This window comes from Asterias rubens, chromosome 2 (assembly GCF_902459465.1).
Source record: "Asterias rubens chromosome 2, eAstRub1.3, whole genome shotgun sequence".
In the NCBI taxonomy this organism is placed as follows: domain Eukaryota; kingdom Metazoa; phylum Echinodermata; class Asteroidea; order Forcipulatida; family Asteriidae; genus Asterias; species Asterias rubens.
In genome coordinates, this window is record NC_047063.1 from 24,783,615 (window position 1) to 24,811,588 (window position 27,974).

Below are 27,974 nucleotides of genomic sequence, written 5' to 3' on the forward strand. Positions count from 1 at the left end.
TCCGAGTAGCATGTACAGTGGAATTTCGCGGAGTTCGGAGGAGGAGGATCCGCTTAGAGATTGTACTACCGCCTCGCCATTGGCCTGTTATCACATCAAAGGATGCCGCTTGTGTTTAAATATTCATGAGTTGCTGTTCTTACATGCGCCGTTTGTGTCGCTGTTGGTGAGCGAAAGTAAAAAGAGATGCGGCGGTCATACTGCGGTTTGTTGCCGTTGAGGTATGAATAGTATCAAATCATGTTTAGAGAAAGGAGGGGGGTGTCGTGATCACTCCCTAAGGGCCCCGCTAAGTAATCTCTAATTGTTGGGGGAGGACCGCATGCCATTTTCAATTACAACTAGTCATGTACCTTCAAACCACGGTGGAATAGATTAGATACGAGGGCTGAAAAGCAAAAGGAACCATCGAGTAAGGACAGAGGAACTAACACGGGTCCGGGAAGCGAGGCAGATCAGTCGACTGTACAAGAGCAACACTTAATCTGGGGAAAGAAGTATTTATTTTAATACAGTTTTGAACTAACTGATTTTGGAAGTTAGTGCTGATGCGATTTCACCTTTTTTTTCTTCTTCAAGTATTTTAAAGGATACCATAAGTCTCATTACCGATAAATCACAATGAACAAAATACAAAATGGGTTTTATTCAAAAGTCAGGAATGTCTTTTCTTTCTCTGCGGTATTGTAGTTTATTAATTGAAAAGACCGTCGTTAGTGCAACCATGGAGGTAACATGGTGCAACCTCTCAAAAATTAATTTCAGGGGCTTAGATGGTTAGACCATGGAGGTAGAATGGCCAGACCGCCTCAAAACACAAACACATCTTTCCATAATGTTGTTTCAGACAAAATTATGGAAACCTTTAGTGTGTGCAGTTTTTGTGGTGGTTAGAGGTATCTGTGCGTGGGAAGTCCTAAAGGGTGAACAAAGCGCGGCGTCCTGGTGTAGGCCTACTGGTGTAATTCTTAATCAGATCCTTAAAAGGGGAACATACTTTAAAACCATTCACCGGAGAAAAGCAGAACAGGGATTCAATTTAGTAGCACTGAACTGAAAGACCTAACTCCCTCTTCTTCTTTTGAGCGGCACAATCTCAAAGGATTTTGCCCCCGCTATTTAACATGGAATTTAATTAAAGCGATCTGATTGGGGCTTAATAGGGAGGTGTGAACAAGCTTTTGTGGTTAGGGGCTCGCCTAGATTGGGTTCCGTGTGACTGGAATGATCCCTGATACCTTATGACAGCCTCAGAATGAAGACACGTTCCCGTTTTAGGCAGGCGGGGTCATTTCAAGACGCTGGAACAGTATTGTTTTTGTTGTGCGTGTCAACCAGAGCAGGGGGTCAATGGACCTGGGTTTCCCTAAGATGTGACGATGTTGGGATTGCCTCGGCAAGAATGGCACCATGAAAGGAAGGGTTGAAATGAGCAAGAGTTTCGGGATGTATCACGGTGTACTTCAAAGGCTCAAGATGCGTTGTCCCATGGTATGTTACCGGTTTGGCATGGATTCACAACACAATTCAATTTTAGTCAAGCTTGCTGATAAGGAAGTTCATAATAGGGTGCGTTCATTTAGCTTCCCTGGGTCGACCCCGTTGTGTGGCGGTTTTTTTTTCCCCAGGACGAACGTGTGCAGATAATTACCCACGTTAGTCCTGGAAGTAAAAACCGCATGGGTGCGTTCGTTTAGCTTCCCTTGGTCGACCCCGGTGTGTGACGGGTTTTTTCCAGGACGAACGTGTGCAGATAATTACCCACGTTCGTCCTGGAAAAAAAACTCCACACACCGGGATCGACCTAGGGAAGCTAAACGAACGCACCTTATAGACCGATCCGACGCGCACCGTGTTTAGCACCGCGCGCCATTATTGCTGAGGTTTACATGGTGCCTAGTTTTGTGTACAGAGACATGAGGAAATCTTGTTTATTTTCTCTCTTTATGGAAATTAAATATAAGCTGAATCATCTTGAAAAAGGTGCTTGCCTTAGGAGAGTTAGGGGTCAAAGACGCAGAAACTGCATAATAGTCGCTAAAATGCATTACATCGACAATTGTATTTTGAACAAAGTTTCAGTATTTTAATTTCTGCTATAATTTTAAACATTTTGTCAAGAATGTAGTACGTTGTTATACCAAAGCAGCCATATTAAGGAAATTTCATAGATTGTCGAGGAAGACATTCAATTCCCATTAAAAAAAAGTGAAAAGGAGAACGATTTCTCATGTCTTTGTGCACAAAACTAGGCACAAGTACACCCCAGCAGTAGACTTGTGGACAAGTCGTTAAATCGGCCACACGCGCTGAGATAGTGCTCTCGCGAGATCACTGCTCTCGCGCGAACTGGTGGCTCCCCGATTTCGACGGAAGTCTACCCCAGCAGTGGCGTGCAGCTCATGGCGGCGCCCGGCACTTGCGCGCCTGGATTGGTATATAAGGGGACTAGACAATGTACAATTATGTCCAATCGAGTTTTAAAAACTTGATCTGAATAGACCGATACCAATATTTACATGTGATCACATGACCTGAGATGGGTAAATAAAAACACAGAACCACAAAGACATGGGAAGACTTGTACCGTTGGACCATAACCTGCTGTATTTTCGATGAACACTTTTAACCCCAATATACGAAGCCCTTTAAAAAAATTGAATGTTGTGACAAAAGAGGTTTCTTTTTTATCTAACTTGAAAGTATGGTTAGACTGCTTAACGATTACGCGCCGTTTTTGTGCGTTGTGCAAGCGTGAAGTCAGACAGTGCCATGCCGAGGCAGACCGCGAAGTTGTCCAACTCTAGCTGACAGCTACACCTTCTTATCAGTCGGGTGAAAATAAAGGAATTGGCAGCTTTTTCAGAAGATTTTTATTGAAAATATTGGCAGTAAAATTTATTGTAATTAGGCCTACGCTAATAAGCATAATTAATATTTGCATTTACGGAAAGTCCGTAAAATAACAGCGAAATTTCTCTCAACGCATGTGCACTAACTTGATCTAAATAACTTAACTTTTTAGATTTAAGTGGGGTAAAAAGATGTTTTGAGAAAAGCTACTTAAGCGCCCCTCTTAAGTTAGCGGGGTGCTTTAGAAAAAACTGCTTTAGTGAAAACTTTTCGTGAATACCGCTCTGTGCCTTTAACATCGTACATCTTAAAGTCACCTGAAAATGTAATTTGTTTTTCTTTAAACATTAGAGTATATGTTTCTGAACAATAAAATAATTGTTTTTGAGTAATACATTGTTTTTATCGATTTTTATGTTTAATAAAAAATGAAGTTGTGTGGGGGTGACTCCGCCTACCCCTTTTGTGACGCCAATTGAGTCAGACTTGCCATGCCTCGATCGAACGCACGTACGTGCAAATACACTCAAGTCCTAGTCGTAAGTTTGTACGTTTCAAAAAAGTTTTTTTCTTGCATTTTTCCAGCAATGTCGACAAGGTGCATGCTGCTGGATGCAGCAAAACAACATAAAGATGGGGTTCGAGAATCCGGAATACACCACACATTTTGACATGAAGAGAAAAGTTATTTTCTAAAACATGACGCCATCCCAACAATTTTTCCAGCTAGTGGGGAAGTCGAACCTGAAAGACGTAACGAACCGTGGAGCATTTGCCTAACGTGAACAAAATCAGGTATTGTTTCAACTTTGAGGGCATGTTTTTAGCTGGCGCCAAGCGTCACTATCTTGTGTTGGCACTGACTGCATGCGATTCATCGTGCCTCGATTGACGTCACGAACAGCGCCCTCTCGGGTCTGTTTTTTTCTTCAAATTTGTAAATAACATGGACAATAATTTTGTTTAACCTTTGTTAATTATTGTTTAATCATATCCCACTCATCAAATGACAAATTTATTACTAGTGGCAAAAGCTTTATTTTGACAAAATACCACTTCCATGTGACTTTAATGGTCTTTAATAATTCAACTAAATCGATGTTTTGACAAAAATGATGGTGTTGCCCCTCGTATAAACTGTTGGCAAGAAATCTTTCGAAGTTTAAACTTGAATGGATGGACGTGTTACACTCGTCATCATGTTTGCGTGATACGACTCTGTCAGCAGATAAAGTGCAAGCCGATGCTTGTGATGTTTTTGCCCATGCCGATCGTGCGACGAGAGCACGGCTTGGCGTCAGCTCTTTCCACAGCTAGTCGGCCGGACACATGGTTTGTCACGATGAAACACAGCCATGCGGTGGAGAGAAAAAAAAACGTGCTGTTGACGATTTGATTTTTTGAAATTCACAGTTTGATTGTATACGTCGTGCAGATCTTTGATTGATCTTTATTTGATCTTTATTTTTTCCACAGATTGGACCAATCTGAGACCAACTCGCTTAGCACAAACACTAAGCAAGCTCCCAGCCATGAAAGGATTGTCTTCGGCACCTCGATCAGTTCCCCAAGTTTCGTTATGAAAGAACTGTTGTGTCCGATCTGCACTCCACCAACAATCAAGAACCATTTGGCTTATCGTTCTCACTTCAGACACTTGACACTATTGGTAATTGTCTTATCACTTTTAGCTTATTTAGTGATCGTCGAAGTTGCGTGTAGGAAGAAAAACGCCCTTATCACACGAAGTTGTGTGCTTTCAGATGTTTGATTTCGAGACCTCAAATCTTATTCTGAGGTCTTGAAATCAAATTCTTGGAAAATTATATTACTTCTCTCTCGAAAACTACGTCAACTTCAGAGGGAGCCGTTTCTCACAATGTTTTATACTATCAACCTCTCCCCATTACTCGTTACCAAGTAAGGTTTATGCCTCTAATTATTTTGATTAATATTAACAATATCGCCACTGTACTGTCTTTAAAGGGTCCAGCCGCGTTATAAACGTAAACGTAAACGTAAACGACGAATGGTAATGGTATAGTTTAGCTATAAGAAAGCTCTTGCAGTTTTTTGTACCGCAACCTTCCTTGTTTTACAATCAGAGTAAGCCTCGGTTCAAATATACTTCCTGCGAATGCGAAGCGAATTTTGATATCACATTGCCCGCTGCCCTCGCTGCGAGTGTTTTGCAAGGTTTGACAACATCTCTCCTCTTCCGAATTATTCGTTGCACATTGTGTGACCGGTGGTATCGCATTTGCATGATCAACTGGGTTCAAGGGGGCCGTTCAGAATAGTCAATGTTCTTTTTCGGAATCGTGAGTTGGTGGGCGAAAATATAACTGAAATTCAGTTGTATTTAAACAAAAAAACATAGCCTGTATAATAATACTAAAAAACGAAAAATGAGAAGACAATACCCATCTGGCAAGATGGTCATTAATCCTGGCTAAACTACAAAATTTTAAAAAAGCAATTGAAAACAACTGATGACGTCCGAGAGCCTTTGATCGTAAATCAAATTATCTGGTTCGTTGGAGGAATTAATAAATGCTTCAATGTAAATAATTTATAATGTCGTTCAAATAAAAAAAAATAAAAAAAATTAGGGCGTGTAGGTTAAACCAAATTCGAACAAAATCTAATCTTTTTAACATTGACTATTCTGAATGGATCCTACGTGGCAATTTGTGTTTTTTAACACAGGCATTTAGTCTTTTAACTCCGTGACCTATGCCTTTGGTCACGCTCCCATCGACTATAAGGCCTCAACCCCGCCTCTAAACTGTTTCTATTTACACCTAGCCGCTAAACCAAATCGACTGAGAGCGAACACAAACACCGTGTCAAATCGACAGACACTAATGACGTTCCATCACAAACCATAAATACATACGTCGACAGTCAACCAATACATCATAAAATTGTTTGTCTCGTACTCGGCCAATTACGCTAGCCATCATTCAGGGTCTGCTTTATGTTTGCGCTGACTATCATAACACATGTGGTATTTTTCTAGGCCACACTCGTGCCGGTGTCAAAGGGAAATCTGAGATTTCTGCAATGGGAAACAATATTAAAGTCAGTGGACACTATTGGTTTATACTCAAAATAATAATAAATAGTTAGCATAAAAATTTACTCGGTATATTAACAAGCAATGGAGAGCTGTTGGTGGTACAAAAAATGGTGAGAAACGGCTCCCTCTGAATTCACGTATAGTTTTCTAGAAAGTAGTAATTTTCCGCTAAAATGAATTTGAAGTCGAAACCTTAGAACTACCGAAATCAAGCATCTCAAAGCACACAACTTCGTGTGACAAGGGTGTTTTTCTTCAGACCGATTTCGCTACCAATGTCTACATGTGACCGCGTGACTTATAGTGGGTATAGAAAAACCCATGCAGCTCAGTACACAGTAAAGACATGGGAGACTCTACCGATTGACCATATTTTGACTGAGGTTTTACTGAGGTTTGAGCGAGCTCACGCGCCGTGGATTTTGCGTTGTGGTGCACGGCGTGAAATTGGGCTGTGATAAGGGAGATCGCAAAGTTGTCCTATTCATCATTCTAATTAATTTTTGTTGAGGGTGAAAATGAAGGGATTTGCAGCTTCTTAATGAGATTTTTATTAACAAATTTGCACCAAAATCATTACAATGAGAACATGTTTACCCGTTACTGGCATTGTTCAGTCACCGGTAAGGTCTCATGTTACAAACTCCGGAATATTCTTCAGTGATTTCGGGAATTAGTCCTTTTTGTAGCCAAACATTGCAACAGTAACCATGTCTTTTTAACGCAGGTTTATATAATTATGCAGTACGACGTGTTTGTTTTACATCCAATACCCACTAAAGGTCACGTGACGCACGAAGCGCAATCAGTCTATTGAGTTCAAATTTTCACAGGTTTGTTATTTTGTGCATTATGTTGAGATAAAAAGAGGAGGATGCAAAAGAGGGCGCTATCAGAAGAAGTTTGTACAAATTTCGCCGCGTAGGGGTGGGGGCTTAGTGTTCGTTAACAGTTTTGTGCATGCTTGTGATGAGGACGCGAGGCTTGGGTTGGGACCGTGTAGGGTATGGGTGCACCACACTAGTTTTATTGTAGAACGTATCTTTTTGTAATCTTCATGAGTAGATTTTGTCTTGCAATTTGTTTTTACCAAGCGGCTGAGTCTGCTGATGGATAATTAATGTTTTCGGTGGCTCAGTGGTAATGATGCGGGTTGAACAAAGTTGAGAATTAAAGCTCAATTCAAATTATGCATGAATCAACAGTTGTATTAGTCTAACCAACAGTTTTATTAGTCTGCATAGCTAAATTGAAATACGATGTGCAAACCCTGAATAAACTGTGGGTTTTTTTAGGTGGTAGCGCGTCAAGATTTAAAGCCGTGTGGTTTCGAAAAGAGTCATCATAAAGCTATCAGGGAAGTTATACCAAAAGAGGGCGCTGTTGCGAGCAAAACGGAAGTACACAGAGTAAGATCAGCTGGTCAACGAGAGCGTGAGTGTGATCGGTTAGCGACTTGTTTACACTTTTAAACTTTCTCACAAAATGTCCCCACCACGCCCAGGAACTCAGAGTTGCAATGCCAAAAAGGCCAAGACAGAAGATCAAGCTGTCACCAACTTCAGGACGTATCTCAGGATCAAGACAGTTCACCCAAATCCCGATTATGGTAAGTACTACCACTATTTCTACCTCCCTGGTAGTGGTACTACTAAAATACTACTAAAAGTACTAGTATCCTCCCCTGACCAGTTTTCACGCTATTAAACCTTTTTCTTTGAATTGGGAAAAAAATAATGATGCCTTATATCAACCGATGCCCTAATTACCTTCCCCTTCTTTTGTTATGAAGTATGCAAACATATATTAAAACTTGATGGACATTGAAATGTTCACACTACACACCGATGACTTCAACTGGCCCCATTTGTTTTGAGTTTTTCCTGTTTTCACGGCAAACAAGAAAGCATGGTTTCCCGGTGAAGCCATACATGGAAGAAGAAACATCTACAGTGACTACAAGTGTTCTTTGAGACTCTGTGTATGACTCTATAGCCAGACGATTGTCTTCGTTTTATTCAAAATATTGTTTAATGAAATTTTAAAATTACCATGGTAATTTGCAAAAAAAAAAATAATAATAATAATTTAATAAAAAAGTGTGAATAATCATTGGCTTTCAAATCTGATTTTTATTTATTTTTTTCCCCTTTTTTTCTCTTAAAATTTATAACAAAGCGTATAAATAAACAGTGATAATTGAATCAACAAGCTGATCGTTTAAATTTTAATATTAATAATAATATTGTTCGGAGGGTTAACAAAAAATCTCAAAAAATATATGAAAATGATATAAGGCACATGGCTTCTTTAAGCCTCTGTATTTTTTTTCCCAGAATGCTCAGCAAAATATTCAGTCACATGATTTGATCATCATGAATTGTGAATTGAAATAGTGTTTGATGAAACTTTTTCGGTGGGCAAATATTTTTATATGGCCTCAACATTATGACATATTTTTGTACCTTGTAGAAATGCCTAAAATACCAAACTTTTGGCATTTACAAGTGCAAATATCCAGTGGAGTATTACGTGTTTCTAAGTTTTGGTCAAGGGAGAGGACACTCTTTGCTTGGCAAATAAAACCACACAATTTTTATCTAGGGACTGTTTTCATCGCGCACAGAGAGGTAAAAGATTTGCCACGATTTTAGGGACACCTCGAAAACAGGACCTCCTACGATACTAGTACTAGTTTAGTTTAGGGAGTATGGTGGTAGTAATATGGTGGTAGTAATATTGATAGTACTACTGCTACTCACTCAGGGGGCTGGTCATCTCCACACCTAGCAAGCTCGCCACCAACAAAGTCGCCCCCTGCAAAGTCTTCCCCTAACCGGCTCGCCCCGAGTTGTTACAAAGTCGCCCCCTGACAATGTCGCCCCCAAACAATGTCACCCCTTAGCAAAGTCGCCCCCTGACAATGTCGCCCCCAGCCAATGTCGCCCCCCTAGCAAAGTCGCCCCCAGAAAATAATTAGGGTTAGGGTTAGGGTTAGGGTTAGGGTTTAGGATTAGGGTTAGGGTTTAGGGTTAGGGTTAGATCTTCCACAAGCACATTACTTCAGATGGACATTTTTCTGAAAATGTTTTAACTATATTTTTTTACCATAATTATTGTAGACTTAATTATTTTCCGAACAACATCTGGGGGCGACTTTGCTAGGGGGCGACATTGGCTGGGGGCGACATTGTCAGGGGGCGACTTTGCTAGGGGGCGACATTGTTTGGGGGCGAGATTGCCAGGGGGCGACTTTGTTTCAACCCGGGGCGAGCCGGGTAGGGGGCGACTTTGCAGGGGGCGACTTTGTTGGTGGCGAGCTTGTCAGGTGGCGAGATGACCAGCATTCCTCACTCAAGGCCTCACTCAATGCCTCAGGAGCGGCACAGAAGGGTTACGTTATCGCAACTAGATAGGCTGTCCGCGTAAAAAAAAAAATAAATGTTAAAGTTTTTGGTATAAGTTTTAAGTCTTCGAGTTGAGTTGTTTTTGGTATACACAAGCTAAAGTGAGATTGTTATACAATTGCACATTTTCAGTAATTTTCAGCAATGTTTTCAAATAATGTTATTTTTTGGGGGGGAAAAAAAAATTTAAGTTTTGTTTCAGGCTCAAACATTGACATCTGGATTAAAAGAAACAAATTCAAATTTAAATCTTAAAGTTTTGAAATAATTTGTTAAAGCCATTGAACAGTTTCGGTAAACAGTATTGTCCAAAGGCCCACACTTCGTGTATCACAACTTATATAAAATAACAAACCTGTGCAAATTTAGGCTCAATCGGTCTTCGGAGTCGGGAGAAAATAACGGGAAAACCCTACCTTGTTTTCGCACGTTTCGCCATGTCATGACATGTGTTTACTATAAATCCGTAATTCTCGTAGTCGAGAATTGATAATTGTTTTAATGTTTTCTCAAAAAGTAAAGCACTTCATGGAATAATATTTCAAGAGAAGTCTTTTACCATACCTTTTGTAAACCCTGTTTACAAGTTATTTGTAAATCTGTGATTTTTTTTTTTTTTTTTTTCTGTTCCGAAATTCACTGGTTCCAGTTGAATGAGCTGAAACATGAAAAACATAAATTATCATAATTCCTTATTGCAATGGTGTACTGACTTGAAAAACTTAAGTGAAATATTGCTTTTTACATGTAGATTCATATAAAATGATAAAACTTCAAGAATTAATCACAGGTTTCCGTTGAGTGAGCTAAAACAATGAAGAACATCAAATGGTCATAACTCCTTATTGCAACGATGTACTGACTTGAAACTTCAGTCAAACATTGCTTCGTATTCATATGAAAAGATAAAACAAGAATTAATCACTGGTTTTAGTTGAATGAGCTTAAACAATGAACAAATTAATAAGCATAACTCCTTATTGCAATGATGTACAGACTTGAAACCTTCGTAACCAAATATTACTTTTTACATGCATATGAAACGATAAAACTCAATGAGTGCATCACTGACGAGTGCAAAATGTAATCAAATATTGTTACTTACATGTATTGATATGAAAAGATACAACTCAAAGATCACTGGTACCAGTTGGATGAGCTAAAGTAATGAAAATGTTAAATGTCATAACTTCAGACTTGTCAACGTCCCCACCCCTTTGACCATCAGTTGATCAAATGATTGTTTTTTTTCTGTCACTAATTGGTTCTATCTGGTGATCGCCAGCTCGCCATGGCAGCTTCGCTGTTCTAGTTAAGTTTTGGTCAAGGGAGAGGAAACTGTTTACATTGCGCTTAGAGATTTTAAAGATTTGCCTAGGTTTTAGGGAAACAGGACGTCCTACGATATAAACTTAAAACCAGCTCAGCAGAGTAGGACGCACTGACTCTTGCTCCTTGTCCTTGAAAATATTTAATTTCTTCCCTGAACTAATGATGTGCATTTAGTTTTAGTAACGGACAGCAACACATTTGTTTTTCTTTGACAGATGGCGCATTGTTGTTTTTGAGGCGGATGGCCGATGAGCTCAAACTTCCTCATCAGATTGTGGAGGTGAGTCCAGAGAGAGCCCTCGATTTGTCCGACTTACCATGAATTCAGGAATTTGATGTGCGTCAATCTTCTTGCATCATCTTCAAACTGTTTTGGAAAGTTTGACACAGCACTTGTTTTTCACTCTTCAGTTTAACAAAAATTCACCGCACACAATTTTCAAAGCGTGAATAAAATGAACGCAACCACATTGCAAGCCCTGGACACTATTGGTAGTAACTCAAAATAATTGTCAACATAAAAACTAACTTGGTAACGAGCAATAAAGAGCTGTTGATAGTATAAAACATTGTGAGTGACGGTCATTTGAGTAAATGTAGTTTTTGAGAAAGAGGTAATTCTCATTCAAAACAACTGAAGCCTTCTATTATGCATCTAAAGCACCCAAAGTAATGCAACAAGTGTGTTTTTTTTCTTTCATTATTCTCTTGCAAATTCGATGACCAATTGAGCAAAAAATTTCACAGGTTTGTTATTTTATACATAGATTAGGACACACCAAGTGAGAATACTGGTCTTTGACAATTACCAAACGCATCCAGTGCCTTTAATTCTAGCACATTATGATATTAAAGGCAGTTGCCACTATTAGTAATTACTTAAAATAATTATTAGTGTAAAACATTTCTTGGTGACAAGTAATGGGGGAGGTTGATGGTATAAAACATTGTGAGAAATGGCTCCCTCTGAAGTGCCATAGTTTTCGAAAAAGAAGTTATTTTCCAAGAATTTGATTTTGAGACCTCAAATTTAGAACTTGAGGTCTCTAAATCAACTATCGTGTGACAAGGGTATTTTTTCTTTCATTATTATCTTGCAAGTTCGATGACCGATTGAGCTCAAATTTGCACAGGATAGTTATGAAATGCATACATGTATGTTGAGATACACCAAAGGTGTGAAGGCTAGTCTTTGACAATTACCAATAGTGCATGTCCACTGGCTTTAAGACTTGTCAAACCAGTTTACGAACTTTAAAACAATCTCTTTTGAGGATTTGACCATCCAGAATTGAAGGCAATGTGCCCATCTTTATGTACAGAATCTTCTTGCTTTCAATGCGTTTTCCAAGATTTTAAAATTGTTTTGCGGTCTGTTTTAATCCACCAGGTTCACCCAGGTAGGGATGTGTTTATTATGACATGGGAAGGGAAAGATCCCACGCTCAAAAGTGTCGTTCTCAACTCTCACACTGACGTCGTTCCAGTATATCCAGTGAGTGATCCGGAACCAATTTCACAGAACTGCTTTAAAAGCACAAAAAAAAACGCACAACAAAAATATGCTAACCAGAATAAGGTTACCAGCCAGAAGGTCATGTCTTATGCACAATCTGTGACTGGTCTCCTGCTCATTTGTGCTTAGATTGTTGAAAAGTATTATTTTCTGCATAAGCAGCTCTATCAAATTGTTTACGATGAGTTATTTTGACCTCCAACAAACTGTGGTACATTTAGGCTCATCAGCCACCTGTCTGTCTTTGAGGGACTTTCCTGATTTCTGAAGTTTTAAAACACCGAAGCAGGGACACCCAAAACTCAGGGGGGGGGGGGGAATAGAAAATGCTCATTATGTGTTAGCCAGAAAAGCCAGCAGGTCATAAATTTGTCCTTGTTAAACCAAAAACTTGTATCTGAATTCATACTATGTTTGTGTTTGCCTGAGAAGCTGTTACTAATTTCTTTTCAAATAAAAAGAAGTCATGATCGTTGATATACTTCTCTACCTCATAGGATACTGTTTCAAAAAGCTCCTTGAGATCTATTTAAACTCTAGATGTTACTGAAGGTTTGAGCTAGTTCAGGATGCCCTCAAAAATTTAGATACTACTTTGAGATATTTTGCAGTGACTCTTATTTCCATGGTGTGTGTTGTCCCACTAATTTCGTTTCTGTTAAGTATCTCTTTTTATTAAATCCTTTCATAGCTGATATATCAACAGTTTGAGAGAGAAAGCCTGCAAGTAAAATTTGTCCTTGTTCAACCAAAAAACTTTACCCTGAATTCATACTTGTTCATGTTTGTCAGGTGATAAAAGAAGTTGGTTATGTTTTTCAAGTATAACCTTGAACTTTTGCCACTAGGAGCACTGGAAGTGTGATGCGTTTGAAGCCAAGAAGTACGAGAACGGAGACATCTATGCACGAGGAACACAGGTACTTTTAGGATATTTTTATCCAGATCCAGAATGAATTGAATAGTGACCGCCAAGTGGCTCTTTTTAATTATTTTATGGTTGCAAGTAGAGAGGATCGGGGGCCAATTTCATGGCTCTGCTTACCATAAGCAAAGAGTTGGCACTTATGGAAGCAGGGACTTCCGCGCTTAGTTCAAGCATGTGTTTCACAGGTTAGCATGGATTTTTGCTTGTGTGTGTGTGCATACTCCACGTTTCTAGGCAATTTTGTTAACACAGGTAGCACAGAAGTGTTTGTGGTAATTCACAGTAAACAGAGAATGATATTCTTAAGCACCTAATTTGGTGGTTCATGTAATAATAATAAGCAGAGCCATCAAATGGGGCCCTGGTTAAAAAAAAGGAAACAAGGTTAAAATTTGCACCCAGACAGCCTCTGATTAAAAACTATGGTAATCTGACTGACTGCTTAGCAAAAATAAACAGGAAACAGTCAAGAACGTGAAATCTATGACTATGACTATGACTATGACTATGACTATGACTATGACTATGACTATGACTATGACTATGACTATGACTATGACTATGACTATGACTATGACTATGACTATTACTATTACTATTACTATTACTATTATTATTATTATTATTATTTATTCGACCAGAACAACACAAAATTGAACTATACTCAATTCAATATGTTTTGTACTCATTAATGTATTGTGCCTTTGATTTAATCACAGGACATGAAGAGTGTTGGGATCCAGTAAGTATACATTTTATTTAGAAACACTTCATGCCAGTTGGTATGTTTTTATGCCAAACTTGAGTTATGGTGCACGTTTAGAAACGCCAAGAATATGTTTGGGCATTTAATGCATGTGAGTTGCCATGGTTCTTTATCAAGGAAGAAATTTCATGCTAAACAAATTTTTGTGCTTAGCAGCTCTATGAAATTTGGCCCTGGTCACGACAGTTGTGTCCCTGAGTATGCACTAAAATATACATGCTTCTCTTCCCCCAGTTGTATACCTGATAAGCAAGCAGCAGTATTGTGTACCCCTTAACGCTAGTTGAGGCAGCTTGAGGTTCTATGTAATACTCCCCAGAGAGTAGAGAAGGTTTTGCGTAACGGTTTGGGTTTGCCGGATGAACAGGGAAAATAATTTTGCAAAAGTGTTTAAATTGTTTAGCCACTTGGACATGGATGTTAAATATAAGAATCAGGTGTTATTATTGTATAAGAATCAGGTGTTATTTTTGTATAAGAATCAGGTGTTATTATTGTATAAGAATCAGGTGTTATTATTGTATAAGTACAAGTAGTAGTAGTAGTAGTATTCAATGATTTATTCATCCTCATGTTATTTTATTGTTTGAATAGATACATTGAGGCAATTCGTAGACTCAAAGCAGCTGGTCTTCAACCACTGAGAACAGTTCACATGACATTCATGCCAGGTATGTCATCTTTCAAAGGCCCTTTTTCAAACCATGACTTCGGCTTTGGATTTAACTCATAGGCTAGCCTGGCCCTGTGGTTGTTTTGACAATATGGCGAGTGCGCTCAGGGCTACAAACGAGAGGACGGAGCTTGAAGCCGTATCCAAAGCCAAAGCCATGGTTTCCAAAAGGGACCAATCTCTTTAAGATTTTACATGTGAAACTATTTCAAACCCTTTGCCAATTATTTTATAAACCTCTTCAGATGGAGAGTGCATCTGCGCTTTACTCAACAAACACATCACAACAGTTTTTTTTTTACAACATGGTATAAGAGGCACGTGTTTGGCAGTAGACAAATTTTGTTATCAAACAGACTGTTTGTCTGTTTGTACATTTGTTTGTGTAGATGATCTTCTTATCAAGGGAACTCGGCAAACTCCCACAAGGGGATATAAACGGCAAGCTGGCAACAGCCAATCTCTCTCATACAAACATTTTTCTCTCATACAAACATTGGTTTACTGTCTATGATTACGAATTATTCAAGTCATGTCATTGTGAAATGACAGCAGTCTGATGGCTTAAAATGGAATCGATCCGTTCTCATTTCAGAGAATTGTTTTCTGGAATGGGCGATTAATCTAACAAGGTTGTTATCATCTTCTAAAAAATTATAATCTCGGGGCTCCAGCCAGTGGTGTCGAATCTCAGCCAAGAGAAATTGCTAAATCAGTTGTACACCATTTATTTCCCCCACAAAATGTGTACATAATTACCTAATTTGACAAATTGATCATTATTTCTTTTTTTTTTTTTTTTTACTTTGGATTTGTGCAGATGAAGAGGTTGGGGGAACTCTTGGAATGATGAAGTTTGTGGAACATCCAACTTTTCTCGGACTCAATATGGGCTTTGGACTTGATGAAGGTAAGAGTCTGACCAAAATATAGCCTTATATAATCTACAGGACCCCAAAAAGTATGCCACCATTATTTAAAAGCAGTAAGTCTTTTTTTTTTCGTTGAAGAGAATCGCTAATAAAAAAATCAAACTTCTCAAAAAACAGAAAGAGAAAGAAAGAAGACAAAACCTGCATCTTGAATTCATCTTGTCAATGCTAAAACGTTGTTTCTCTGTTTTGATTGAACATCATTTTAGAGGCTCCATGCACAAAATATTCAATCTCTGTGCTATATTAGTCTTTTGAACTGCAGTTGGATATTTTTGTTGGTAAAATAATAATAATTAAAAATTGAAGTCTTATACAGCGCACGTATCTACCAAACAAGGTACTCAAGGCGCTGAGTATATATACAAACTTTCAGAAAGATAGGTTATTGCAGTGATGAATTTTGAGACCCTATTATTTAGCACCTATAAGGGTTTACAAGGTGCTATGGCGCATACAGCAGCAACAGCAAGGAACACCGGGGTGAACCCTTCTCTTTTCGATTGTGTCCCATCCGAAGGACGAAGCAATGGTTAAGTGTCTTGCTTAAGGACACGAGTGTCATGGCTGGGGATTCGAACCCACATTCTGCTGATCAGAAACACCAGAGTTTGAATTCGGTGCTCTTAACCTCTTGGCCATGACACTTCCAATAATAAACCTACATGAATTAATGAAGTCAGTGAACATATTCCGGTACATAAAGGGCTTGCAAAGCAGACACATACAGCAAGATAATGAAGCCTTCTCAATGCTCAGTTTCTAGGGCTGGAAACAGAGTTGGAAGTTTACCAAAATGATTGAATAATCTAACTTTTTCTCATCAGGTTTGGCCAATCCTACGGATAAGTTTACTGTGTACTACGGAGAAAGAGCACCTTGGTGTAAGGATACTTAAGTTTTCTTGATTGTTCCTTTTTATTGAAAGAGACGGATATCAATATGCCTTAGTTTGTACATAAAGCTCTGCATGCACATTTCATTTTCACAAAGTGATGGATATATAAAGGAAATAATAACTCATTGAAATGTTGCAAGATTGGACACATACTGACAATGACTGACAGTGACTGCTCTTATTCCAACACTATGTTTCGGCAACCCTATATTATACAAATATTGAGTGGCTCAGAGTGGAATGGGAGGAATATTATCGCAAGGTAAAATTTGGACTGTTCCATTTCACGAGGCGAAGCTGAGTGAAATGGAACAGTCCAAATTTTACCAAGCGATAATATTCCTTCCATTCCACGAATTAAAGCCATTCAATATTTGTTTTATATAACTGACAAACATGTATAGATCCTTGTCATTTGATGTATTTTAAAAGTATAACATTATGAAAAATCACACGTACTGACACCAAACAATCATATAGCGCCGCGTAGTAGCGGCAACAATGCACAAACGGGTCACGTCAACAGTTAACTAAGGTTTCAGTACCATACATCTCCATCGGTGATGCTCGGATAGCTCCCTCGCTGAAAGCTCGGAACTTGGGGGTTATTTTTGATTCATCGATGACACTTCAGCCACACATCAACAATATTGTTCGATTATCATCATATCACATCAGGAATATAGGTAAGATTCGCAAGTACTTGGACAAAAGTGCCACTGAAAAGGTCATTCACGCATTTGTTACTTCTCTTCTTGACAACGGCAATGCTCTTCTCTACAGTCTTCCTAACAACCAGATTTCCCGACTTCAACGGCTCCAAAATACTGCTGCCCGCATTGTGACACTGTCTAGAAAATCCTGTTCTATCACCCCCATTCTGAAACAACTACAGTGGCTCCCTATCTCTCAACGAATCATCTTCAAGCTGATGCTCATTGTCCACAAAGCTCTAAATGGCAAGGCTCCCCACTATATTTCTGAACTGCTTCAAGTTTACACTCCATCAAGGAATCTTCGATCAAGTTCCATGCTTCTCCACATTGAACCCAAGTCTCGACACTCATGGGGTGACAGGTCTTTTTCTTCAGCCGCGCCACGCATCTGGAACTCTCTACCACTTAATCTTCGATCTTGTGTTTGTACCGCAAAATTCAAGTCTCTTCTCAAAACTTATCTTATGTCACAGGTTTTCAATGACTAATTTTGTTGTGTCTGTTTTTCTTTGTGTTGTGTTTTGTTTTTGTTTTGTTTTTGGTTTTACTGCGCCTTGAACACCCAGCAGGGTGGATATGTGCGCATTACAAGTCTTATTATTATTATTATTATTATTATTATTATTAACCTTTTGCACAGGTGCTCTTTTGTATTTCTATCTCCATGGTTTTAGCAGCAGCGCGGCGGCGCTGTACTGCTCAAAAACATTGGACACAAGGATGATCCTAACTGTTGAATGGGAAATTCTATTCCCCATGGGCGAATAGGTCTTTTTGATCGCCGGTGCGGATGAGAGTAATAGTGAATGTCACGTGAAGTAAGTTCCACCAATAAAATGACAAGGATCTGTATGTCGGTTATATAATCCAAAATACCTAGGATAGGATTGGTAAAAGGTATTGTAGTTAGGAATAGGAAAAATATGTGTATCAGAACAACGAGATGTCGGATCATAGGAGTGTTACCGTAGTGACAGTTTTGGTCATTTGTTTATTTATTTATTGTTAGTAGTGATTGGTCTTTCAAACAGCATTTTGAAAATTAGATCATGAGACAAATATATTAATATAACACAGTGTATGAGTTGTCCCTTCATGTGAAGGTAGAACATGTAAGGCTGATGAGCAATGCTTTATTAATATGTGAAGTGAGCTATCAAAGTGGAGAAGCTTCTGCTACCGTGTGGGTTGATTTTCCATGATGGTATTAAAGCAGTTACTAAAACGACATAAGATCGGACCCTGCATGCTTCAGCACAAAAATTAGCTAAGCGCAAGAAAATTGTGCTTACCAGAATAAGGTAACCATCCAAAGTACCATTTCACATGTACCATTCTTAACGGGTATCCTGCTTATTTTTGCTCAGATTTGCTTAAACTCCTATATGAAATTGGTCTGTGGTCTGCAGACAAATTGCTTTTTTACTTAACTTATCTTGTTCTCGTCTTTTTCTAATGAAATGACGAATACTGCCCATTGTCTATTTTTGATAGAATACACAAATGTTTTCAAGAGCTTAAAAATAATATTTTTAAACATTTATTCCAGGGCTTGAAATAAAATGTGAAGGCCAGCCTGGTCATGGGTCACGCTTCATCGAAAACACTGCTGTCGAGAAGTTGGTAAGTACAGCTGGTCAGCTAAGATATTTGAAGGGACGTATGTTTCACTTGAAATAATTTAAAGCAAGCAGATTAAGGCAGTCTCCAAGAATATCAAATGCTTTTCACATTTCAAGTTTTTTATTTGGATAAGGCACTGTTTGGAAAATATGTATTCTGTGCCACTGGAGTACTTGTGCAGTGTGTTGTCTTTTTTTCAAGTTGGCTTTTTTCATCTGATATTCTTTTACTTGTAACCCCTCACCCAAAGTGGCTTTTAGCCTTGTTAGAGACACTGGACACTGTTGGTAGTTACTCAAAATAATTGTTAGCATAAAAACTTACTTGGTAACAAGCAATAGAGAGCTGTTGATAGAATAAAACACTGTGAGAAACGGCTCCCTCTGAAGTAACGTAGTTTTAGTGAAAGAAGTAATTTTACACTAAAATATTTGAATTTGATTTTGAGACTGCAGAATTAGATTTTGAGGTCCCGAAATCAAGCATCTGAAAGCACACACTTCGTGTGACAAGGGTGTTTTTTCTTTCATTATTATCTTGCAGCTTCGACGCCCAATTGAGTTAAATTTTTTCTAGGTTTGTTATTTTGTGCATAATTATGTTGAGATACACCAAGTGAGAAGACTGGTCTTTGACAATTACCAACAAAAGGTGTCCAGTGTCTTTAAGCTTTAACTTGCATACCAACTATTTTTGTAAAATAAATAAAAGGCATTAGTCCATAAGTTTAAATAATAAAAAAAATGGTTTTATTCACACGATGACCATTCTATAATATGGCTAGGTCTGAATTAACAGCTCAATAGAGGCTCAAACCAGATTGTTATTAAAAAGGTCTATTCTTTAATATTGTTGCTTCTGCCAATGGCAGCCCTAGCAAAAGTCGCTTGATTCATTGGCAGCATTATATATTCATTGTTAAGTCATGAAAACTTGTTTAAAACCCTCGTTTAGTGGGTTCTCACAGGAGGTTTTTCTTGTTACTGATTGTTATGTTCTATTTTTCATATTTTTTATAGCAAAAAATTATGAACTCTCTCCTGACGTACAGAAGCGAGGAAAAGGCAAAGTAAGTTTCTTGATTGCATTCCTTCATTTAAAATACTATTTATGCAGTATTTTGTACTAGGGTTTCACGGTGTGTTTCTGACACCATGTTTTGACATGAGGACGATGTCATCACATGAGGCAATAAGTCATTTGCGAGTTGGATTTAAATAATGTCTGATACAATGACTTGCTAAGTCACAACTTTGAATTATTTCAGTCTATCGAGACAGTTGTTTTATCTCACTCATGATTCGAGGTAAGCTTTTGTACCGTTGTGTAAGAGAAAACAAACACCCATACACAGTTCTGATTGAATAGGAGGGCTGTTTTACTCATCTGGAGGTTGCTACAGAGGTTGCTACTCAAAAGCTTGCCCCACCAAACCATCTGACACAGCAATTCTCTCTGTGGTCTTCAAGGCAGTGCATGCAGTGAGACACAGTGCACCAACAATTCTTCCATATCATGTTGGATGGGCACCTGAACCAAGGCCCCGTGCCCCCTTTCAATGTTGGCTCTAATTGCGCGGTCTGCGCTCCAATCAACATTGAGAGGGGGGCGAGGCCTTGATTGAGTGAAACTGGGCCAGTCTTCCTCTAGTACATGTAACTACTAAGTGTGACACATACTTTAGACATTTTGATTTTTGTTTTTTATGCAATTCGCCAGACGCACAAGGCCTGAAGACCACTTCAACGTGTGGGCTACAATTTTGTGTTCTTCTAGGGGCCGTAGCCACCTACTCCTAGGGCTGAAACAGGGTTACTCTTTTTACAGTCCATACAGATGTAGGCTTTGGTATCATCAATCAGAAGCTGGATTGGTAGAGCAGAAAGCACTACCTCCCCAACTTTATGAAGCAAGTGTCATGACCTGGAACCTAACCACACTCTGCTGATCGAACACCAGAGCGTGAATCCGGTGCTCTCAACCTCTTGGACCTGACTCGCCTCATTATCTTCCATTTTACACTTAATAATGGACATTTAATGTGCTTGAACATTATTACCCTGGTCATTTGGTCAGAAATTATTTTCTCCAAATTAATCATTCCTGCACTCCCAGGTATACCCATTTACCTCTGGGTGAAGAGAAACACTTATAGTTAAAGGAACACATTGGCTTGGATCGTTCGAGTTGGTCTTTGAAAAGCGTTCTGTAACTGTATGCATATGGGTAGAAAGATGTTGTAAAAGTAGCATACAATGATCTACACAAGTATGCCTCGAAATTGCGTGGTTTTCTTTTAACCTCGTCGACTAACACGATCGGGAGATTATTGGAGTCAAATTTTTTACTCCCATAAATGGCCGACCGTGTTAGTACGCGATGTAAAAGGAAAACCGTGCAATTTTGAGTGATACTTGTGTGGATTATTATGTTCTACTTTTAAAACATCTTTCTAACCATATGCTTTTTATATTAAACAGTTCCAAGGCATTGTGTTCCTTTAAAATTCTTGCTCAAGGACAAAAATGTCATGACTGGGGTTCAAAACCACACACTCAAAAGTATTTTTTAGCAATGCAAGTTAGTAATATTAAGCCTTTTCACTTTATTAACTGCGCAATATAGTCACTCTTTCTCACTTTCTGCCTAAATCCATATCACAAGGCTTTTTTGTTTGTTGTTTATGAAGGATGGTTGGATGCGCCACCCTAGGTGATGTGACTACAACAAACATCACCAAGATACAGGTACAATCTAGCATTCCACTTTCACTCTCTCCTCGGCCTTCCCTTACAATATCCTTCCCTATTCCTCAATTGAATACTAGCCGTTTGAAATGTTCAGCTAACTTTTTCCCTTTTTTAATAATAGTAAAAATGTTCACATATCATAGAGGTTATTGATTTGGCTAATGCTCGGCCTTTATTAATCTCCTTCCCCTGTCTATACCAACACTGGTCTCTACAATAATAATGGGCATTTATAGAGTGCTCTTCCACTTGGTACCACAGTGCTTAAGAACAAACTGTACAAAAAACGGATAAATACTTTTTTTTTAAGGCGGGTAAAAAAAAAAGGCACTAATAATGGGAAACACAGTTGGTTCTTAGCAGTCGACTATTGAGTAGGAAAGTTTTTAGATATTTCATGAAAATTTTGAGTAACTCAGCCGAACAAAGTTGATGAGGGAGACGATTCCAAAAGCGCGGGCATGTTGATAAAAGGCCAGGTTCCCCAGCAGTAGTATTCAGCTTTGGAGCTGCCAAGAGTGTACTTTCTGAATCAGATTTAAGGCCAGGTTTTCCAGGATGATAAACCAATAATAATGAACCATTTTTGTAGAGCGCAATCACAATCACAGAGAAGTCTCTATGCGCTTAGAGATGAAAACACAAGAGAAGCAAAAGTTAATAGAGATGTGAAGTAAATACAAAAGCAAAATTTAGTTGATACAGAAAGAAGTACTGAAGGCTATTGCAAAAACAAATGTGTTTTTAACTTTGTCTTAAATAAATTCACTGTTTGAGCTTGTTTTATGGTGCCCGGAAGACTATTCCATAATTCTGCTGCTGCTGCAAAAGCTCTGGCCCCATAAAATTTAGAAAAAGTCGAGGGACAAACTAAGAGAGACCTGTATTTAGAGTGGAGATATACCAATATCCCTCTGTCTTTCTCAAAAGAATAATTAGCCATTTGAAATCTTCAGCCATATTTCCCATTTCTTGCATTCAAATCAATGAACCAAACTTAGCCTGGACTGACAAATAGTCTGTTCTGTTTTATAAGCAGACCAAAGAGTCCATGGCCTTTCTGTTGCTCCTGGTCTTGGCCTTGGTGCCCCTTCAAAATTGTCCCATTGACTTTATGATTTTCCAATGCAAGTGCCCTTTGCAAAATGGAAATGGATATGCCCTTTCAAAAATGAATTTCCAGGCGTGCTGTGGTGCCCTTTGCAACGTTTTAACTGCATTTCCCTGTACAAGAGCCACTTAGCAGAGGAAGACTAGTGCTCCTTCAAGGCCTGCAATATATAGGGTGCATACGATTAATTTCCCTGTGTCACACCAACGGTGCTCACTCGGTGAGCCCCTGACAAGAGCTAAACGAATGATCACTCATCCTCTATGTGGTGACGTCCAGCCCCAAGCGAAACATTCCACAAGCAGCGCACTAGGGGCTGACCCGGGTGAGCCCCTGGAATAACGTCAAAGCTTTTTGATTGGCTGGGGGGTAGACCGGGGGTCAACCCAGGGAAGCTAATCGAACACACCCATACAGTTCTCTGTCCTTCATTCCGTCAATGCCTCTAATCAACCCCAGTCCACTAATTTGCACTGTGTACGTGTAGTAGTGTAAGTTGTTAGCATTCTTTACAACTTGAGTCACTGTGTGCTATTTTGCTGTACATAGGGAGGGATTGCACATAACATAGTGCCAATGGAGTTCTCAATGACAGCTGACATCCGTGTCTCACCAAACACCGACATGAAGGTACGTTATTGTCCGAATGGATGATTCCTTATAACACCTGTAGGTGGCAGCAGATGTATGAGATAGTGTAGAAGAGACATCTGGGTAACGATGAATGTACCATTACATACAAGACGCAATTTATCTTGCGTTCAAAGGTCAAAACAAAGTCGGTGTCCTATCTAACAGTGCGCCTTATCTGGTATCACCTGAGAGCATTGTGATGATCACTGTGTGAAATCTGTAACGTTTATACTTTCAAATATATTCCTTTCATTTGTGCAGGGTAATCATACATTATCATTTGTCATGTTTGTCTTAAAATAAAAGTTTTAACAAGCTTGTTTGCGTCATTTTGGGAGGCAGAATTCCCTTTGTGCTACTGTGTTGGGTGTGCATTTTAAAGCGGCTTGTTCAGTCTATACCCATGCTCTTTGAGCACTGTGTTGAGGTGCTCCAGTTCATAAGGTAAATGTTCCTTGTCACAAATAATGTGTGCCCTTTGAAGTAGGGTCCGGTTCACTGAGGCTTTCACAGAAGGAGGATGGAATGACCAAGCGCTGAGGTAGCGGTCTGTGTGGGTAGGTTTTCTGTACACAGAGTGTGCAAGAGAACCATCAGTCCTCTTGAAAATGAGTACAAAAGGTGTGAGTTGCTATGCTAGAGGAAAGGGATGTTTTATTCTTGCCTCTGTCTTAAAGGCAGTTGACACTATTGATAATTACTCAAAATAATTATTAGCATAAAACCTTACTTGGTGACTAGTAATGGGGAGAGGTTGATAGCATAAAACATTGTGAGAAACAGCTCCCTCTGTAGTGACATAGTTTTCGAGAAAGAAGTAACTTTCCGCTAATTTGATTTCGAGACCTCAGATTTAGAATTTGAGGTCTCGAAATCAACCATCTAAAAGCACACAACTTCATGTGACAAGGCTATTTTTTTCTTTCGTTATTATCTCACAAATTTGACGACCAATTGAGCTCAAATTATCACAGATTTTTTTTTTTATGCAAATGTTGAGATACACCAAGTGAGAAGACTGGTCTTTGACAATTACCAATAGTGTCCAGTGTCTTTAATAGAGAATTCACTTAATGAATTCACTTAGTGATACAACATTTTGACAACTTATGCATACCAATTTGAGGATCGTCTTTGCATGGGCCCAAGCATTTTGGAGCCATGGTAGGAGGTAAAAAAGTGAACAAAATGTTGTCACTACATTCAGCTTTTTTATTGCATTGTTGAAGGAGCTGGAAAAAAAGATTGATCACTGGATAACTGAGGCTGGGGAAGGCGTTACCTACAAGTTTGTTCAGGTAAATAATGTTGTGTTGGTCTTTGAAAAGCGTTTCTAACCATTATTTGTTATAAAATGCATATGATTAGAGAGATATTTTACGTAAGTAGAACATAATGATCCACACAAGTATCACTCAACATTGCGTGGTCTTTCCTTTTACCTCGTGGACTAACACGGTCGGCCATTTATGGGAGTCAAATTTTTGACTCCCACAAAGTTAATGGCCGACCATGTTAGTTTGCAAAGTAAAAGGAAAACCACGTAATTTTGAGGTAAATTTGTGTAGGTCATTGTATTCTACTTTTAAAACATCTTTCTAACTATATGTATTTTATAACAAACATTTTTAAATGCTTTTCAAAGACCAACTCGATCCAAGGCAAGTGTTCCTTTAAAGACAGGATGCACTCGTGGTAATTCAATCAAATAAATCAGTTAATTTAGTCTGGTTTTTGTAATATAAAGTTCGATCATATTTCTGTTTACTGGTCCTCTCTGCACTGTGCTTTTAAACAGTCTATTGGTTTCCAGTGATAGGCTGATTTCAAATCTTTGACTAGACTCTTGTCCAATCATAGTTAACGAGCCTGCATTGGATCAGAGTTATTGGCACCATGGTTGATCATTTATCAAACTTTGACTTTATGCTTTCTAAACTATAGAATAACAAGAAATTGGTACTGGGTAAATAGTTTCCCACGTATAAAGGCCTGAAATTTCATCTTTGAGAGGGCGAGGCCTTTTCCACTTTGCAAAGGGCACTATCATTGGAATTAAGTCTGTGGGAAACCTTTGATGGGGCATCAAGGCCACAACCAGGGAAACATGTACCATCTGGCTTATGTGTATTTCCAGGTTTTACAGTATTTCAGACAGAAGTACATGTATTCCTGGTGACAATTAATTCAATTCATGTTTTCAGGTTTGTATATAAAAACAGTTTCAGGTTAACAAATTTGTATTTAGTGTAGGGAACTCAACTTAAAGTAAAATTTGTGTCTGCAACCTTTGGGCTTCTTTTTTTTTTCATTTTTTCTTTCATTTGTTTTTCTGTTGGTTTTACTTTCTATTTTGTTACAAAGATATCATTTGGTATGGTGCCAAATCAAATGAGTGAAATAATCAAACAAGGGAATAAGAGTAAATGAAAGAGAAGGGCGTGCTTGTAGTTAAGTGTGCAGATCTGTTTTGAGACGAATTGCCATTTTGGCTGTTTGGCAATTTCATTGCTGCCATTGTCTGGATAGGATCTGGATCTGGATCTGGATAGTTTAGCCATAGGCTTGTCACATGGCGCTGATACTGTGTGTCATACTAAGCTCAGCATTCGACATGGATGATAGGGTTGGCATTATGGTTTTCCTAGCCGTCTTCCTTTGAAGACCCTGTACTGCTTTGAATTATGCCGGGGGCACTATATGGATTGGGTTTTCAGTCCCTACTGCATGGGTTGTCCCTGGAATAGTTCTCTGGGGTTTTCCTCTCTCATCTAAAACTGAAACTACGTTCCTTGTCTTCTCTCCATTTGGGTTCTTGGCTAGTGCAGTGATTAAGTTTTGTTTTTCTGAGAGTCCTTTGTGGCTTTACAACCAAATGAAATTAAATTAAATGAAATAAAATGTTCTATTTCTGTTGTTATGAGGTATAATTCATATTGATTAGCACCCACCCCCTTCAAACTGGGAAATGATTTCAGCCATCTTCAAATCGTTTCCCAGACCTTCTCTTTACAACATTTGGTATTTTGGACAGAAATCTGAGGTCTATACCACCGAGACTGGTAACAAGAGCAGATGGTGGATGGCCTTTGAAGACGCCTGCAAGAAAGTGTAAGTTCCTCCAGGTTTCTTCTCATGCTTTGCGTTCGCAAGAAGTGAGGTGTTTGCTTACCATCTGTTTCTATAATTTAACTGGCCTCTTGTCACTGGATGAGCGCAGTGGTTCAGTGGTTCATACATCTGTGTCCAATTTCATGAAGCATGTAAGCATTAAAAACTTGCTAAGCACAGAGAAGTATTGCTTAACAGAAACAGGTGACCAGCCAAAATTACATGTTTACAAGTTTACCTTGTGAGCGGTCCCAAGAAATTTGTTAGGCAGTATTTTCTGCTGAACAGCTTTATATTAAGTTGGGCCCTGCTCTATAATTTGGAAGGTCATGTTTTCAAATTGTGTTTTGAGTATAAGGTGCCTGCAATTTTGTTTCCATAGGACGTGGAATGCACCAGGTGTTCTTATCATACATTGGTGCACTGCAAAACCAAATTATATATTTATTTATTTATTGTATTGTTATTTATACTGTTTATGCAATGCAAGAAAATAGTTAATGGCCTGAAATTTCGATCCTAGACTCTGGAAAGTCGGGCCATTTACTTCTATGTTGCATTTACACCATTGGTCTTTTTGGTTGGTAAGTTGTTTTGCAACAGCTAATTATATTTTCTTGTTGAAGCAATAATTACATGAGTTATGACCTTTGATCTCATTTGTCTTCTTTCCAGAGGAGTTGACCTTGAGCTTGAGATCTTCCCAGCCGCAACGGACAGCCGGTTCCTGCGGAAGGAAGGATACAAGTGCCTTGGGTTCTCCCCCATGAACAACACACCAATCCTCCTCCATGACCACAACGAGTTCCTGAATGAAGACATCTTCATGAAAGGAATTAGCATCTATGAAGAGATCATCATGGCCCTTGGCAATGTTGCGCAAAACAAGGAGGACACAAACGGCGTTTAAGATTTGTGTCAGACGTGGATACCTCTGAGCCAATTGTCATAAAGCTATTTGTGATAAAAACACTTTGTGCAAAATTGTGCTCAATTTTAAGTTTATACTGCTATGGATTGGGTAAGCGTTTATAACTTTGTTTTATTATTGTTTAATAAGTTGATTACTATTTAACAAATCATTATTAAAATTATTAATTTTAATTAAAATTTATTTTGTATAAGATATGACATTCTAGAACATTTTGAGTGTGTGAGCCCATTCACAGTTGTTTGCAGTAAACGATTCTGCTTAAAGCCGTTTGAAATTGCCCCAAATGTTATTGGACAACTCAAGAAGGTGCCAAGGGGGGAAAAGTTCAAATTTTGATAATTACTTTATATTTATCTTTAAAATGAAAAGTGGCTGTTAAGGATGATAACATTGTCGAGTCAGTGGCCCAACTTAATGACTCTGTTTATGAAAGCAGCCTGAAATTCTGCTTGTAAATAAAGTGACCAGAAAGTGGCCAGAACTGTCAACTCTTCCAAACCATTTAATCCAGCATTTAATAAAAAAGGAAGTAAGATTAATCATTTACTATGAAATGAAGTAAGATGATAGACAGTGGACACTACTGGTTACTTCACAGTTTGTGTATCTCAACTTATGCATAAAATAACAAACCCGTGAAAATTTCAGCTCAATCGGTCGTCGAAGTTGCGAGATAATAATGAAAGAAAAAAAATCTTGTCACACGAAG

General features: G+C 38.7%; 1 protein-coding gene across 1 annotated transcript; it reads left to right on the forward strand.

Annotated features, from left to right (window-relative positions):
* Positions 1-7,336: 7,336 nt before the first annotated feature.
* LOC117307330 (aminoacylase-1-like) lies at positions 7,337-27,907 on the forward strand. The gene is made up of 15 exons (XM_033792051.1): positions 7,337-7,544; positions 10,890-10,954; positions 12,065-12,169; positions 13,039-13,110; positions 13,838-13,860; positions 14,479-14,555; positions 15,378-15,467; positions 16,317-16,373; positions 18,653-18,726; positions 19,746-19,795; positions 21,416-21,473; positions 23,137-23,217; positions 24,450-24,518; positions 26,255-26,331; positions 27,007-27,907. The coding sequence occupies exons 1-15, from the start codon at positions 7,421-7,423 to the stop codon at positions 27,239-27,241; spliced, it is 1,257 nt and encodes a 418-aa protein (XP_033647942.1). The 5' UTR covers positions 7,337-7,420; the 3' UTR covers positions 27,242-27,907.
* Positions 27,908-27,974: the final 67 nt, after the last annotated feature.

What these genes read in the sequence shown, in the direction of transcription:
- LOC117307330 (XM_033792051.1), top strand. Translation starts at nt 7,421, where the DNA reads ATGTCCCCACCACGCCCAGGAACTCAGAGTTGCAATGCCAAAAAGGCC. An exon ending in TCTATGCACGAGGAACACAG is followed by an intron (nt 13,111 to 13,837) that starts GTACTTTTAGGA and finishes ATTTAATCACAG; the next exon opens with GACATGAAGAGTGTTGGGAT. An exon ending in TTACCTACAAGTTTGTTCAG is followed by an intron (nt 24,519 to 26,254) that starts GTAAATAATGTT and finishes TATTTTGGACAG; the next exon opens with AAATCTGAGGTCTATACCAC.